This window comes from Tachysurus fulvidraco, chromosome 7 (genome assembly GCF_022655615.1).
Source record: "Tachysurus fulvidraco isolate hzauxx_2018 chromosome 7, HZAU_PFXX_2.0, whole genome shotgun sequence".
Lineage (NCBI taxonomy): Eukaryota > Metazoa > Chordata > Actinopteri > Siluriformes > Bagridae > Tachysurus > Tachysurus fulvidraco.
Window position 1 is genome coordinate 18,429 of NC_062524.1, and position 16,891 is coordinate 35,319.

At 37.2% G+C, this 16,891-nt stretch overlaps 1 protein-coding gene and 1 long non-coding RNA gene across 2 annotated transcripts in view; one reads left to right on the forward strand and one right to left on the reverse strand.

Moving 5' to 3' along the window:
* The first annotated feature begins 1,999 nt into the window (after positions 1-1,999).
* LOC125145243 lies at positions 2,000-2,893 on the forward strand. Its single transcript, XR_007143589.1, has 2 exons — positions 2,000-2,115; positions 2,424-2,893. It is a non-coding gene; the product is annotated as an uncharacterized LOC125145243 (long non-coding RNA).
* Positions 2,894-6,024: 3,131 nt separating this feature from the next.
* LOC113653753 (interferon-induced very large GTPase 1-like) overlaps positions 6,025-16,891 on the reverse strand; it is an 859,689-nt gene continuing 848,822 nt past the window's right edge. Inside the window, exons 12-13 of the mRNA XM_047816173.1 lie at positions 13,688-14,866; positions 6,025-10,792 (exon numbers count right to left, since the gene is read on the reverse strand). Of these exons, the coding sequence (XP_047672129.1) occupies positions 6,203-10,792; positions 13,688-14,866 (5,769 nt within the window). The 3' untranslated portion in view covers positions 6,025-6,202. The remainder of the gene's footprint in view (positions 10,793-13,687; positions 14,867-16,891) is intronic.

Below are 16,891 nucleotides of genomic sequence, written 5' to 3' on the forward strand. Positions count from 1 at the left end.
TCCTTGAACCTTACACCAATACAACATTTATCTGACTGTATATTACAATCACACCCCCAGTGTCACCCATATGAGGATGGGTTCCCCCTTGAGTCCGGTTCCTCTCAAGGTTTCTTCCTTTACCAATTTAAGGCAGTTTTTCCTTGCCACTGCTGCCTGAGTCACCTCAGACTTGCTCATAGGGGAATAAATACATACACACTGTGAACTATATACATCTAATAATAATCTAGAATTTTTATTCTGTTAAATTCTTATTTCTTTTATTATTCGTTATTTCCTTTATCATTAATTATGTTTACCTTCTGCTCTATGTTTATGTTCTGTAAAGCTGCTCTGAGACAATGTCTATTGTAAAAAGCGCTATACAAATAAACTTGTATTGAATTGAATTGAATTGAATATTGTGTGTGAATAAATGTTTAGTATGTGTTTCTTGGCCTTATTTCAGCATCTTTTCTTTTTCTTTTTTTTACTACCCACACATAAACATCATTTACTTAAAAATACAAACATGTACATACATTTTACTTACATAATATTGTAGCCCAGTTTGTGCTGAATACAATGTTATGTGATATTAGCCATTAATATGTTTTGAAATAACTGAAAAAAGACCAAATGTAAGAGCATGTCAGAACCTCTGCCAGTGTCCCAAAATGGTCAGACCCCACCGGGTTAACATTTAAAGCCATCAGTTAGACAACAAGCTGTAGCCAAGACATTTGGGAGACATTCAGTTCTTACACTCAATACACATTCAAAGCGGAACTTTATTTAAATTACCAAAAGTGAAAACTGTATATAAGGCTTGAGCAGGATTTGCTTGGGGTTCTTACAGATGAACCCAAAGTACGTCATGTATTTTGTCACTGCTATGCTGGAATAAACTTCTTGTTCTTCATTAAGATCTTCAACATCGTCTTATTTTTACACTACACATTTTATATTCTTACAAAATCAATCTTAAAGCTAAAGGAACTTGAGAGGCATCATTCAAAAATAAAGTGCTGTCATCAGCCAGCTGGTTAATAATAATGTGTCTATCGTCAATCGTAATACCTTGTAAATTACTACTGGAAATATGCAGAGCTAAAAATAAATATGGAGATAAAGGACAGCCTCGTCTTACGCCGCGTGACAGATTAAATCCAGGTGAGGTTCTGAATTGTAATTTAATAACACTATTATTATTTCTATACAAAGTCCTGATGGCTTTACAAAATAAATCTCCAAACACAGATTTGGTACGAGCTTTAAATATGGAGTTGTGTTCGAGTGAATCAAAGGCTTTGTAGAAGTCTAAGAATAGCATGTAACTGTCATTAAGGACGAGATGTTTGTAATCTGTAAGATATCTAGGACTAATATTATTATTTGTGATGTGACGTTTTCCCATAAAACCTGACTGTGATTCATCAGTAATACAGTTAAGGACATTTCTTTTTAAGGAAAGCAGTTAAGAAACTCAGTTAAGGAAAACTCTTTTTGCTAAAATAAGGGCTAAAATGTTGTAATTGTTATTTAAGAGGGTAATTGGTCTCCAACGTTCTAGACATTCTTTATGTTTATTGGGTTTGGGTATTAAGGTGATGACTCCTTGTGTTACTGTAGGTGGAAGTTCTTCTAAATCAAAGCTTACTTAAAATAGTTTTAGTAAGAAAGGGGAAAAGTCAGCAAACATCTTATATAATGCTGAGGTTAAACCATCACTAGGACTTTTATTATTTTTTAGACTCTTAATAGCCTGAAGAGTTTCTGATAGTGATGTATAATTATCACAAACTTATTTGTTCTCTAGAGGAATCATTTTATTTTTATTAATAGATTAAAAAAAGGATTTGACTGAATTATCTTTTCTAACCAAAGTCTTTCTCCTGCTCTACCCCGGCAGGACTAAAGAGACAGAACAATATGATTCAGTACACGGAGGAGAACGATTCAGTCACCCAAACGACTCATTCACTTAAAGATTCATTTACACAGAGCGATTCATTTACACAGAGCGATTCATTCACACAGAGCGATTCATTCAGGAAGTAAACTGATCTGATCTGATCTGATCTGATCTGACGGACTCGGACACGGAGATTTGTCAGAAAATGTCGCGTTCAGGTAAAGAAATAAATTATAACCTTAAAATAATAAACATTTATAATGAAATAAATCTAAATCTTAATCGGATTAATATAAAAACAGTTTAATGTAAAACTTAACATTTAGTTTCACTTTGTTAATATGAGGCCTCCTCGTATCCCCCCCCCCTACAGAATAATCTGTAGAATAGCTCACTCTGTGTGTGTGCGTGTGTGTGTGTGTGTGTGTGTGTGTGTGTGTGTGTGTGTGTGTGTGTGTGTGTGATCATGTATAGGAATAATGTTTAACTGATTATGACATAACTTCTTCATTTTTTAAATCTTTAGTGGGAACTGAACTGCAGATCCAGTTATAGCAGATAAAGTCACAGCCCTAAAGGCTTCTGGAAAGCTGCTGCCATTAAAACAAAAGTGAAGTTTTCACGCTGAATCTGAAGTACAGTGTACAGTGACCCAAAACACACACAATATGCTGTTCTGTACTGTTTAAAAGTTCACATTGAGGTAGCTCAATTTTGACACTGTTTATACTGAAGAAATGTATATTTATATCAGATTTCTGAGGTTTTATTTCACATCACTGCAGTTATATTTTCTGAAGGTTTACAGATTTGTTGTTTTGCACTTTTTTGTGACTCACTGTACTAATATTTTGTTAATATTCTCCTTTTATCTTATTTTGTTCATTTTTGTTCATTTTTATGAGATTTTTATACAAGTTTTATTTTTGTATTTTTATCTGAAATATAAAGTTGTTCAGTCCCATGTTTATATTTTGTAATAAATATTTCTATGTACTGAATCTCTGAGCTGTGTTTGTTTCCTTGAGACGTTTACTGAGTCTTTAATCTCCTTTACAACTGCTTTATAAGCCATAGATAGTCCTCACTTGAGCTCACAAAAATAGTTAACTAAAAAGTAGTAAATGGTTTTTAACTAACTGATTAATCATGATTTATATTAGGAAGGTCTCCTGTGGAGACATTTTCTCTTTAATATTTTTAGAAACTATTAAAAAGAGACACTTCCTGCTAAACTGGTTATTATTTTAATTCCAAAATAAGAAAAATAAAAAAATTATAACTGTTTAATAAACAATGAGTTCAACATTTCAGTCAATATTTTATTGGATTAAACAGATTATTAATAAAGTTCTGATTTATGAGGAATTAAAAAAGTGCAAACAATATTAGATCTTGGTCCTGGATTTACTTCATTATCCACATTTGCTATAAAACATTTTTAAACACAGTAAAAGATTTTGTGCTCCATAGAAATATTGGGTTTAGTGAATATTACCAAAAGTCTGTTAGGTCATTAGACCAGGATGTCCTTTATTTTAAAGATCTTAAAGATCCTTGTACCTTCTACTGAATTTCTAACAATGCAGTTACAAGCAGTGGATTAAAAGGAATTTCATTGGTGAGAAGCAGATTATTATAAATCAGATAGCAGATGATACAGAAGTGAGTCAACCTGAATGTCTATTACAATAAAAGAGAAATAACAATGTTATAAATCTTTTAGACTCATGAATCATAACCTGCTGGTCATCACCAATAATAAGGAGGAGCCTTTATTTAAAATATTACAGTTAAAGAAGTGATTATATTATTTAGATTTGTTTATATTTAGATGCTCTAAACTTTAATCCAATTATTTATATATATATATATATATATATATATATATATATATATATATATATATATATATATATATATATATATATATATATCACAAAAAGGGAGAAAGTTAGAAAGTTATGATGTGAAGTAGAGGGAATCTCTACAGGACTGAGGGTTAATAATCTTCTCACCTGACAGAATACTCCTAGATTTTATTTAGGAAAATAAAATACATGACAATAATAAATATGTATTTTTGAATTAAATAAATATGGAGGACATATCTGAATTTTACAACATTAAACAATTATTTTAGGGATGATGTAATTAAAAATCTCACTTTTTGTAATTGAACTGTGTTTTCTAAACTAGTAACACCTGAAACACAGACCTGTAACACACACACACACACACACACACACCTGTAACACACACACACCTGTAACATACCTGTAACACACACACCTGTAACACACCTGTAACACACACCATGTTGTAAGAATGGGACCTTTAGTAGGAGTAGATAGAATGGATGATGGAGGAAATGAATGGTTAACTTCATGCTCTTTGGATAAACCTTACCAATGCTGTCCAACTTCAAAACCCTGCTCTCATATTCCCATACAAAAGAAAAGTGAGATTCAGGCCACAAATACCAGAAAACATAGAGCTAGGAGAAAAAGACAAATAGAAGAAAAAAGAAGAGAATAGAAAAAGCAGAAGAAATAATACAACTGGTGATTGAATGAAATCAATGGATGAAAAAGTATCAGACTCTGAACCGAGACAGAAATGAAGAATGGATCAAGATCAAGAATATTAAAGTGATTGTTTTCTTTATTTTATTTTCTTAAACTTTGCTTTTAAAATATGTACATAATAATATTGTTTGTGTTGTTAAAAGATAAGAGGTGCTGAGTATGTTATATGAAGGCTCTCTTAAAAAGTCAGTGCTCTTGGGATACTGCTGATAATGTCGCTGATGATATCTGTAGCCCTTAAAGGGAAACCACAACGCACGTGGGTGAAGGACTTACAGTAGTTAGTTATAACACTGTGAGAGTGTTTCTTGGTTTGTTATAATCTTTGCATTTTAATTACTTTTACTTATTCTAACATTGTTTAATTATTTGAAGGCGTTTTTATTTGTATTTTTTTTATTTTACTTTACATACATCACATACATTAATCTGTATTACAACTGCTTTTAATAAAAACAAGGAGTCCCATTGTGACGACCCTGAAAAGACAAGAAGGTCTAAGTCTGACTCCATCTAAACAATAGATTCAAACAATAGATTAGGTAGAAGAACTTGAAGAGGATCCTTTGTTAGAACTATATAAGAACAAAGAAATATATTCTATAAAGTTCTCAGTAGATTTGTTACTGAGTTTATTAGTTAGTGTCTGGTGGATGTGATGTTTGATTTTAGTAGATATGAGAACAGTGAGGACATTTGTGATGTTTAATCTGGACACACACACACAAAAAAAGATTTTATGAGTTAATCACATAGCTTTAATCAAAATCTGCTTGATTTTAATATTTATATATTTCATTAAAGAGTATGATGTTTACATTTCAGTTGTTATAGAAAAATTTCTGAATTAGATTAAAAGCAACATTAATCAAAGTATTTATGTAATAACATTTCTAATTAAAAGCTGTTTCTACTGTAATCAGTTGATGTTACTAATTATAATTATACATTAGTCTAAATCATTAATAACATAACTTTCACCTCAAAAACTGTCAAGTAAACCAAATTAAATCTTTGATTAATTACATGTAAGAATAGGGCTCAGAGTGAGTGAGTGTGCTGGATGTGGGGGGTCCAGAGTGAGTGTGTGTGCTGGATGTGAGGGGTCCAGAGTGAGTGTGCTGGATGTGAGGGGTCCAGAGTGAGTGTGTGTGCTGGATGTGAGGGGTCCAGAGTGAGGGAGTGTGCTGGATGTGAGGGGTCCAGAGTGAGTGTGTGTGCTGGATGTGAGGGGTCCAGAGTGAGTGTGCTGGATGTGAGGGGTCCAGAGTGAGTGTGCTGGATGTGAGGGGTCCAGAGTGAGTGTGTGTGCTGGATGTGAGGGGTCCAGAGTGAGTGTGCTGGATGTGAGGGGTCCAGAGTGAGTGTGCTGGATGTGAGGGGTCCAGGGTGAGTGTGCTGGATGTGAGGGGTCCAGGGTGATTTTCTTTTCCCTTTGCACACTCTGGAGGAGTACAGGTCTTGGAGAGTGGGGAGAGTTGTGCCAATGATTCGCTCAGCAGTCCGGACTTCCCTCTGTAGTCTACTGAGATTGAATAATGAACTAATAATAAAACTGTTATATAAGTCATTGTTAATGAGCTGCTTAATAACAGATCTGATCATTACAGTGTAATGTGGCATACCAGAGAAAGTTAAATTCTCACTGTATCTTCAGCAGCAGGTTCATTACTGAGATTTGTTCTTTCTAGATGACACAGAATCAGTTCATGTTTAATTACTTGTATTTATCCAAACTCTCAAGAGCATGTTCCTTTGTGCACGTTCTCCATCCTTCAGGGATTTCTCCACTTCCCTGGAATGTTTTTTTATAATGGTTTTCCAAATCCTTCTGGAATGTACACACAAACCACCTCCAGTATGGCAGCTCAGATAGGTCTTGGGTGATGCTCCATTTCTTATAGACTCCTCCTGCGTCTCTGTATGATTTGTAAGGAATGCACACTTCATTATTATGACTTGGGTAGAAACCTTTATTACTTTGTACATTTGTTGTGCAGAAACCAGTGGCGAGATTTGTTGTTCCTCTGTAATACCACCCACTGATACCATCTACCCTGTGGAAGGGGACACTGTGATCTCCATCATGTCCCTCTATTGTGTTGGTACAGATGGCTTTACAGAATGGACACTGAACCCAGCAGCATCTACAGAGGTGTTCAGTCAGAATCTTATCTGGACTCTTCCTGAACTTCTCCATTTTAAGATCAGACATGCTGTTTAACTTCCTGTTCAGCTCTTCAGTAATGAGGGAGATTTCTTTTCTCACTACATCTGAAAGCAGCTGAAAATCACTGATGTCTTTACAGTTACTTCCACGGAGATGTTCTGTATTGTATTCAACATCAACTTTCAGACCACTGGAGAATTTTTCCAGCCAGATGTTTGCATCTCCTTTGATCTTTATCACTTCCTGAGTTGCAGTTTCTGCTGCAGTGATTACACACTTCTGTTTGTGTTGAAGAATTACTTTAATGTGATTAAGAACTCTGGGGTTTTCTTTAGTCATGAAAACTTTTACAACATCTTTAATGAAGCTCTCAAAATGTTCCTTAGGTGTCAAGATGTAGCTCATAAACTTTTCAAAGTTCTGCTCTTCAGCAAGTGATCTGAGAATGTGTTTCTCCAGGTTTGTCCTGTTTCCATTAAGTTCTGGACAGTTTGTCTTCATTTCACCAGCCAGATAATTTTCAGCACCGTTGTACACACTCTGTAGGATCGAGTCTCCAAGCTGTCTACAGATTAATCCTCCAAATACTGCTGTAGATGTGGCACCTTCACAGGATTTCTGAAAAACACTGTAGTATTCTGGTTTCATTTTCTCTAGATAGATTAATGGATCAAAACTCTCCTCAAATTTCTTGTGTTGCTTTTCAAACTCTGCTTTCGCAATGTCACACACATTCAGAGAGAGATCCAGTGAGAACTTTTTGTTCAACTCATAATTTGGAGACTGATGTTCAGCCACAGCTTTTCTTACCAGTACAACGATCTCTTGAATGTAGGCAGGTTTGTAGCCCGTCTTTGCAACTGGTTTTGATTTAATCAGGTCTTTAGTTTGCTCAATGACTTTAAGGATCAGTTGCCTTATAGAGTCTTCGCTCTCAGGTGGTAAATGTAAAAACCAATCTGTAACAGCTTTCCACTTTTTCCCATGTGTTATATATTTCTTATAATCACCCTGCACACTTATGTTCTCATACTTTTCAGGTTTCCTCTCAGACAGAAGTTTTCTTTCATAGTGTTCACACAGTATTTGTGTTATATCTTCTGCTATGTTCACTTGTGTCCTAGTCAGCTTTGCAGTCAGTTCAGAGACCCACTTTTTCCACAATAAATCAAAATGTTCTTTCAGCTGCTTTTCATCCAGTTTCTTTTCACCCCTTTTCAGTTCCAATGCCAGCTCTTTGCTCTTTTTAAAAAGTTCTGCCTCATACTGAGATTTCTGATCTTCCAGGTTTTTGCAGGTTTGCTTTTGGTAAATGATCTCACGCAGCTCTCTCACTGTTTGTGTCACAAGTTCATCATGCAGATTTTGAAGCCTTTGCTCAAACATTCCTCTCCATTGCTGAATGATGTCTCTCCCATATTCATTTTCCTCAAAGTAACATCGCACTGATTCGGTCACATTATTAAATGTTTCTCTCATTTTATCTATAATTTCCTGTCTCTCAACTGTGCACTGCTGTTTGTTGTTGATGCTGGTGTGTAGTTTGTCTTGTATATCGAGTATAGATTTCCTGAGATCCCAGGTCCATGTCCCATATTTCTCCTCCAGTTTTCTGTATTCTGCGATCTCCAGTGTGTTTCTGAAACTGAACACAAAGTTTTCACACAGAAGTGCTTGCCAGAGATCTTTAATCCGTGATTTAAACTGTGTCAGTGTTACAGTAGGACTTTCTTTGGCTTTGGACAGTATTGTCTTCTTCAGCTCTTCCACATGTTCAGTGTATAATGGGTTTTGAGGAGCCATGGGTGGGCTTCCCTCCCACAGCTGTGCAAAGTATCTCACATCGTTTTTTATGTCAAATGCGATGACGTCACTAAAATGTTCTGCTTCATAGGATTCCTCCTCACCAGCCAGCTTGGTCATTCTATTCAGATTATCTTGTAATTTTCTCTGTCCCTCCATGTTTTTCTGTCTGGCTGTAACATCTGGAACATTCTGGTGGACAAACACACAGCTGGGATTGAGTCGGACCTTCTTCATCCTCAGGAAGGCCTGAACAACAATCTGGAGGATGTCCTGCATCTCAGCAGGGTTCTCACCAAAGATATTGATCAAGGTCAGGTTTCCAAGACCAACAACGAATGTGGCGAGTTCATTGTCATGATGTTGAGTGGATGTTCCTGCGAGCTCAAGCGCTCGAAGTCCTTCAGTATCTACAACTAGAATGTAGTCAAACTTCAGCTCTTCCTTCATCTCCTCCGACACTCTGACCAGCTGCATGAAGGCTCCTCTGGTGCACCTTCCAGCACTGACAGCAAACTGGAGTCCAAACATGGCATTCAGCATGGTGGATTTCCCAGAGCTCTGAATCCCCAAAACTGACAGCACAAACACTCTCTGATCCCCCAGGACCTTCACAAGTTCATCTAGAACTGCTGAAACCCAGATCAGAGGAACATGAGAAGCATCTCCATCCATCAGCTCCAGTGGATATCCTGAAAGAATGAGTTCAGCTGCAAGAGCAGGAAATAGAGGAACATTTGCTTTTTGCTTCATTTCTGTTTTTTTTACAGACTGATTTGACTCATATATCTGCCCCATCTCCCTGAGTATATGTTCTAAACCAAAAGAAGCAGACTTCAGCTGCTCTGACAGTTCCTCAAGCTTTTTTCTAGTTTCCAGTTGACCTGCTATATCATGAGATTTCTTTACTTCTGACATTTTTGACCATGTTTCATCATACTCCTGATGTAAGGTGGAGAGACGTTTTACAGTGAAATTGTTCAGAAGGATTTCAACCCATTTCAGGAAATACAGTTTCTCGTCAGCTTCCTCAGAATTCAGTCCTTTGATAAAGCAGTTCATGAATTTGCTAAGACCATGTTTTTGCTGCTGTTCCCGGATTTTATCCATTTCCTTGTTTTTTTCACTTGTGTACTTGTCTATGTTGTGTCCATGAGGTCGGTGTAGATCTTTGTTCCTCTTACACCAGTCATGCCACAGTTGCCCCTGACATGGTAGACTTGTTTCTTTGTGTAAGGACTGGTCATTATTCTTCAGCAGAGACATTATCTTGAAGGCAGCTTCCTTTCCTTTCTTACAGAATCCATTATCTTCATCCACTCTGACCTGTGTGTCTTTGGCCAGATCCTCTAGTTTAAAGCTGTTTGACTTTTCTGATAGACAGTCTCTGATAGTTCCTTTCAGTTCTTCACATACATCATGCCGATTTCTGTCCTTTAATCCAACACTGAACTTCCCCTTTAGCAGCTCAGTTACAGGAGAATCATCATCTGTCAGAACACAAATCAGAGGCTTTGGGGAGCTAAAGAGCCGTTTCACTAATCCCTTGTAGTGATTTTTCTGACCAAAATCAGGTATAAAGACAACATTCAGAGAGGACATCGTTGTTAAAATATCATGCTGTGTTACATGAGCTCCAGCTTCACCATGAAGATTACAGAACGCCACACAGTCAGGAAAATGATCAGTCTCCTTCCCTGATGGGCAGTACCAAGCAATCTCCACCACTCCATCCATCAGTAACTGGTTTCTCCTGCTGCCTGCACAGTGTCTGTGGAAGAATGTGTGATGCTTTTCATTGATCAAGCTGTTAATCAGCTGAGACTTAGATGAAGATACAGAACCAAACCTAAAGAAAGCCACCATTGGAGTTTCTGTCTCAACAATCATTTTGTCCTCACTAGTGGAGGTTTTAGTCCTCCAGCTCTTCTTGACTTTGCGAAAGGTCCAGAGAGGAAACTCGATCTCTCTGGTGAGGAGATTGGGCACCAGCAGAGGCAGAGCGTACTGACACTGAGCTAGTTTAGTCACTATTAGCTGCTTTAGGAAATGATCAGAGCTGTAGAACACCGCCATCTGGACATCCATGGGGTGGAGCTCAATTTCTGTCTTTTCAGTATTTCCTGAGAGTTTTTTGGTTTCCTTTTTAATGCAGTATCTTGCATTGTAATTCACTGTTAGTAGCCGCTTTAGAAAGACTTGGGCCACATTAATCTCAGGATTTTGGTAGTTTAGTGAGGATTTAGTTATTTCAAGGCAGTTGGAACTTTTCAAACATTCTTGTTGCCAATCCATAAGGTTAAGTCTGTCCATAAGTGCTTTAATTTCTTCTTCCTGGGGAAAAAAAGAAAATTACATTAAAACTTCTCGTACTATTTCACTACCAACTGCATGCTTCTATACTCTGGGGAAAAAATGACATATGTACTTATTAACTAACAGAATCTATACTGTTGATCTAAAGAGAAAGAATATCCTGAAACAAACAGTAATTGGCAGTAATTTTTTGACTGATATTTGCTCCTCATCTCCCAAGTCAAGCTCTTGATGGTGACAACATTATGTCCTTCAGGTCATGAGAAATTGCAGCATGATCTCTCAAAGGTTTAGTGGGGATTTGTTAGTCAGTAAATAGGATAATAGGTCGTTTGTCTAATAGTTTTACTATAATATTCCTCCTCCGCTAACACAATGCAACAGCCAGACAAAACCCCTTTCTGGGATTATGGAGATAAATGCCGAGGCCATGCCAGCACTGTTGTGAAGTATCTGCATACCAGGCCTTTGTATTTCTACAATATTTTTGCCTTTCATGTGTATGTCATCTGTTTATTACTGTTCTGGATTTTGCATCTTGGATTTGTTTTCCTAGTTATTTATTAAATATGCTGTTCTGCAAATGGAACTCTCTGCCTTATCCTTACAGAATACTTACACATTTCGCCTTTCCTTGAGTAGAAAGAGAAGAGCCTATGCAAAATGGCCGCATACAGATCTCTTGTGAAGAACACCACATCGCACATCGCTCCGAGAGGTAATTCCCCATAGAGCGAGAGGTTAAACACTTCTGTGCTCTTCCTCTGCTATTTCTTTCCTGCCTGCCTGGTAGAGCTACAGTCCCACAATTTGGGGAGCTTAGGCCCCACGGGGCGAACCACGCTTTCCGCGTCATCACAAACATATCATTTTTCCCTCATTATTTTCTCGTCACAAATATATATATTTTTATATTTTATATACCAAGCTTAGACAAAAATATATCAACAGTAACTCCTCCTAGGACTTTCGAGCCACATGCACCAAATTCGGATATGTTGTAGAACCTGTTCTGAGTTTGTTGCTGTTACTTTTCTAAGCGATCCGAGTACCGGTACTTCAGGTACCGGGTCTCAAAGTGGCCTTTTTTCCCACAGACTCCCATTATAAATTTGGAGGTTTATAACTCAGCAAGCTTTCGAACTCTCTACACCAAACTCGGCCGGCTCCTTTAGGGTGAGACTCTGTACAAAGGTTTACATCGGTGTACCGACTGGCCTTTTGGGTTGTCCTGCAGCCCCGCCCACAAAATATGCTAAATCAAATAACTTTTTACAACATGAACGTGTGACATATCAAAACACTCTGAACAATGAGGGGAACTTCCTCACAGGTATTCTGATGATGTCACATGATGTCATGTGAAAATAAAAAATTGCACAACATGTTCATGTGGCATATCAAAACACTCAGCCTAAGGAAGGGAATTGCGTCATATTGCGTTTTGACGTCACATGCTCGTCTCCACTTGCCTCCAAATGTTTTGGCATCCTAGCGCTCCACTAGATTTCACAAGTTTATGTCCACTTGCCTTCAAAAAGCACTGGCCTTTGCGAATACTTGGTTCGTCAAAGCCAATATCAAAGTTTGTCGTGACGAACTTTACAAATCTAGTTTAGGTTGCTTGCCTTAGAATCCTCTTGCTGGATTATTTTCCTGTTGTGCTTAGTGCTAATGACTGTCTGCTCACATATTCCTGCCTCTGCATTTGGATCTACCTTCATTAAAGTCTCTCATTGTGTTTAGTCATCTATGCTCTGCATTTGGGTCCAATTCTACACTCTGACATTACTAATGCCATATGGGTTAACTAACGCGCCCACATTCTTCCAGTCGTTCATCAGTGAGGTTATTTATTAAATTTGCTGTTCTGTAAATGGATCTCTCTGCCTCATTCTTACACTTGACCTGTGAGCCACATGATCTAGGTGGCAAGGGAGAACAAATGGGTTAAATATGGATTACCCCAGGACTTTGACAGCTCAGCGTGGAGGTTTGGGGAAAAACATTATATTCTTGTTCATTTCAGGAGCAATCGCAGCACAAGCTCCTGAATCTAAAGTGGATATATGCAAATTGGGAAAGCAGATAAGAGAACAGGGTTCACCTGTCTCATGTTCCAGCTTGTTAACTTGACCTGCAAGCACCATGATCTAAGTTAGCAGATGCAGAACGCAAGTCATGAGGCACAGGCATGAGAGTTATAAGTCCCTTGAGAGCCACCTGTGCTCTCCCAAACACAAAGAGAATGCTTCTGCCATAATAAGCTTTCTGAATTGTAATTGTAATTCCTATTCTTTGATGTTGTTAAAGGAATTACTCCCAGGTCTGTGAGGGACCATGCACTGGGGAGTTATATAGCTTGTGTCTTCAAACAGAAAAGTTCCCTGTGCCTGTTGTTGTCTATGTTCACACTAGTGTTTATGATTACAACCATCAGACACTTAATTTTTCTTACAAATATTAATATTTTAATCCAAAGTCACTTTACAACAATTTATTTTTTTCTGTTTTTAAATACAATATCAAACAACATGGAATTTCAATGTACCATAATTGTAATGGTCATAATGGTCAGAACTGGCCAGGGGTCAGAATACTCTGGCAAGACCATAGATACAGTAGATAGATAGATAGATAGATAGATAGATAGATAGATAGATAGATAGATAGATAGATAGATAGATAGATAGATAGATAGATAGATAGAATGTTATAGTAGATCTGTATAAACTATCTATTTTAACTTCATGGAGAAAACAGATTTTAAACTAAAATTGAATGAGATGTTATTTGTCTCTAATTGACACTCACAGTAAACCAGTTAGCACCAGATTCTGAACACCAGACAGAAATAAATAAGTGTCTTTTGATGGATGTTGAGAAATGTGAAATGTTAAGTGATCTATTTACCTTTTTTGGGACTGTTTCGGAGCAGCATTTCTTCATTTCCTGAATTTCATCCATTCTTTCTTGACCAGTCTGGTCTTTCTGCCACTTGAGGTGTGCGCTTTCTTCCATGATTTTGTAATACAAATTTTGTGCTTTCTTTCTCATCTTTTCTTCTTCATGCAGTTTAAAATTGAGCTGATTATTTATTTCCACTGACTCTTTTATTTTGTCCTCTAAAGCTCTTCGCTGTTTCTCCTCCTCTGCTTTTATCATTTGGTCACGTTGATCCTTTATTTTACTTTCTTCTATATGGCGGTGAAGCTGGTCTGAGACTGTTAAAGTTTTCTGTCTTTCTTGACCAAGAGTTTCTTTCATTTTTTGCAGCTCCTCAGTTTTGGTATTTAATTTGTCTTCAAGATCGGTTTCTTTCTTCTTGCACAATTCCATATTCATCTTATACGTGTGTTCTATATTCTTTAATTTCTGTCTTTCTTGACCAAGAGTTTCTTTCAATTTTTGCAGCTCCTCAGTTTTGGTAATTAATATTTTTTCTAGATCACATTCTTTCTTCTTGCACAACTCCATACTTAACTTATAGTTCTGCTCTTTATTAAGTATTCTCTGTTTTGCTTGATTTAGAGATTCTTTTGTTTTATTCAGCTCCACATTTCTGTCTTCTAGATCACTTTCCCTTTCCTTCAACATTTCCAATATCCATTGATGGTGTTGTTTTTCTGCTTGTATAATACAGTTCAGTCTTTCTGTCTCTTGTTTGTGTTTATCTTCCAGTTCTTCTCTCTCTCTCTTCATTTGCTCCTCCATTTCCTTCAATATCTTCCCTTGTAGTTCTGCTTGCTTCTGCATTTCGACCTGCTGGAACATCTCATTGGTGTAGTAGCTTCCTCCATTCACTGCCACCATGTCATCAATCTTATTCAGTAGAATCAGGACCTGGTCGTTGCTGTTTGTTTCATTGTTGTTAAAAGCATGATATCTGTTCCCACAGTCAGACACAAGTGTCCTTAAATTAACCCCAGCTTTTTCCACATAATGTTCAATTGTCTTTTGTTTTAGCAAATCACCTCCAGTAAAGAGCACAATCGTGTACATTCTAGATTTCTCACCAAAAGTCTTCTCAATGATTTCCACTGTCTCTCTCTCCTCTGGTGTAAAGCGTTGTCCTATTTTCAGTGTCAGCAGGAACGCATGAGGACCAGGTGATACCATTGAGATACATTTAACAATCTCTTTCCTGATCTCTTCATTATCAATATAAGTGTCGAACAGTCCTGGAGTGTCGATCACAGTAATCTGTCTCCCATTGACCTCTGCTGTCTCTTTCTGACACACACTGGTTACTGATTCATCAGACAGGTCTTCATTAAATACGTCTTTCCCCAGGATGGTGTTTCCTGTTGCGCTCTTCCCAACTCCAGTCTTCCCCAACAGCACAATTCTGAGTGTCTCAGGGCTTTTTGATAAATCTGTACAAATAAGAAGAATCACTGATCTGAGTACTGACTCATATGTGACTACACATAATAGAGTTATATTATAAAATAATATCATTGTTGTTCTAATCTGACTGCTCCAGAGTCATGTAAAGAGTACAGTTACCCAGTAAATGTAATTATAGCAGATATGCTAATGGTCAGATGGAACAAAATGCTGTTAAAGTGTAAACTTTTTAGTGATGATAAACTTGGGTTTCAAATAATGTTTTATTATTATTATTATTATTATTATTATTATTATTATTATTATTATTATTATTATTATTATTATTATATTAATAATAAATCAGTAAACATGTTACCTTACCTTGTGTTGTAGGTCTGTTTCTCTTGAATTCAGTCACTTGTTCTTCCAGATTGTGAATTTGACGTTTGTATGTCAGCTGTGCTTCGACCTGGGCTTCAGCGTACATGGCCATCGTATACTGACGGTTGTTGTTCTTAGTAAGAAGGTCTTTAACATGTGGGAGCAGATTTTCTGCATTTATTTCCCTGCTGTATAAAATATATTGTGCTCCAAATGTCTTTATCAAAGCCTGAAGATCTTTATTTATGTCTTTCTTTTGTGACTGCTGGGTGATGATGAATATGGTGTGATCATTAACTCTGGAGCTGAAGATCCTCTGAAACATCTCTATTTCTGCTTTAAAATCATCAGTGAGAAGACCTTCAGGAACAATGATGAAGAAAGCATCAACTCCAGGATTACAGGCAGAGACACAGTGTAGAGTCTGACGCATCACTTCCTGTTCTGAGAGTGTAGTGTTGTAGAGAGCAGGCAGCTCCATCAGCGTGACCTGGTGTCCACAAATTTTTTCCTGCTTTACACACATCAAGCTGGATTCTGTCTGGTCTGGTGAAGTGTTTTTACCACTTAATTGTTTAGATATTGAGGCCTTTACTTTCTTTTCTCTACCAAGCAGCACAATTTTGAAATGTGTGGTGTCTACAGTCAGACAAACTAAAAAAAACAACAAAAATACAAATAAAATATTTAATTCTAATAAATACAATTAAAAAACATTGGTATAAAATTTTATGCTTAAATGTTAAATGTTACAAGGCATGTTACATTACAAGGTATATTAAATGCTCCTTTACCCCCGAGGCAGTTCGAGTGCAGGTTCGGAGCCTAATTTAGAACCAGTTCTTTCTGTTTCGACCGCCAAAGCACCAGTTCTGAACCAGGAAAAGTGGTTCTTAAGTAGCACCAAAACGTCGCTAGTCTAGACTTAAGAACCGCTTGGGGCGGGGCTGTGGGCGGGGCTACTGTTAGCGCATTTGATAATGTACCTTAAGTATACTAATGTTTAATACACTTTTACTTTACCGCGATAAAATACATTATCAGCACACATGATAGTAGGTAGCTACATGCTAAGGCTAACTTTTTTCTGTGTTAATGATAAAATAACGTTATGTACTTTCTCGATCACAACCTCCGTTTATACAGATTACACAGAGCCGCACGTACATGTTTTATTCACCACGTTTGGGTGTTAATGTAGGTTCACAAAGTCATGAGCATTAACAGTAAAGCAACATCCGCTAATTGTTGTTGTTGTGTTTGTGTTTGTCGCTGCTGCGCTAATGTCGCTGGGACACGTGACACGTATACAGTGACATCACACTCGGCGCTGTGATGCTCTCTAGCCGGTGGAAAGGCAAACCGGTTCTTAGAAGGTTCTCCACTGGAACCGACTTTGAACCA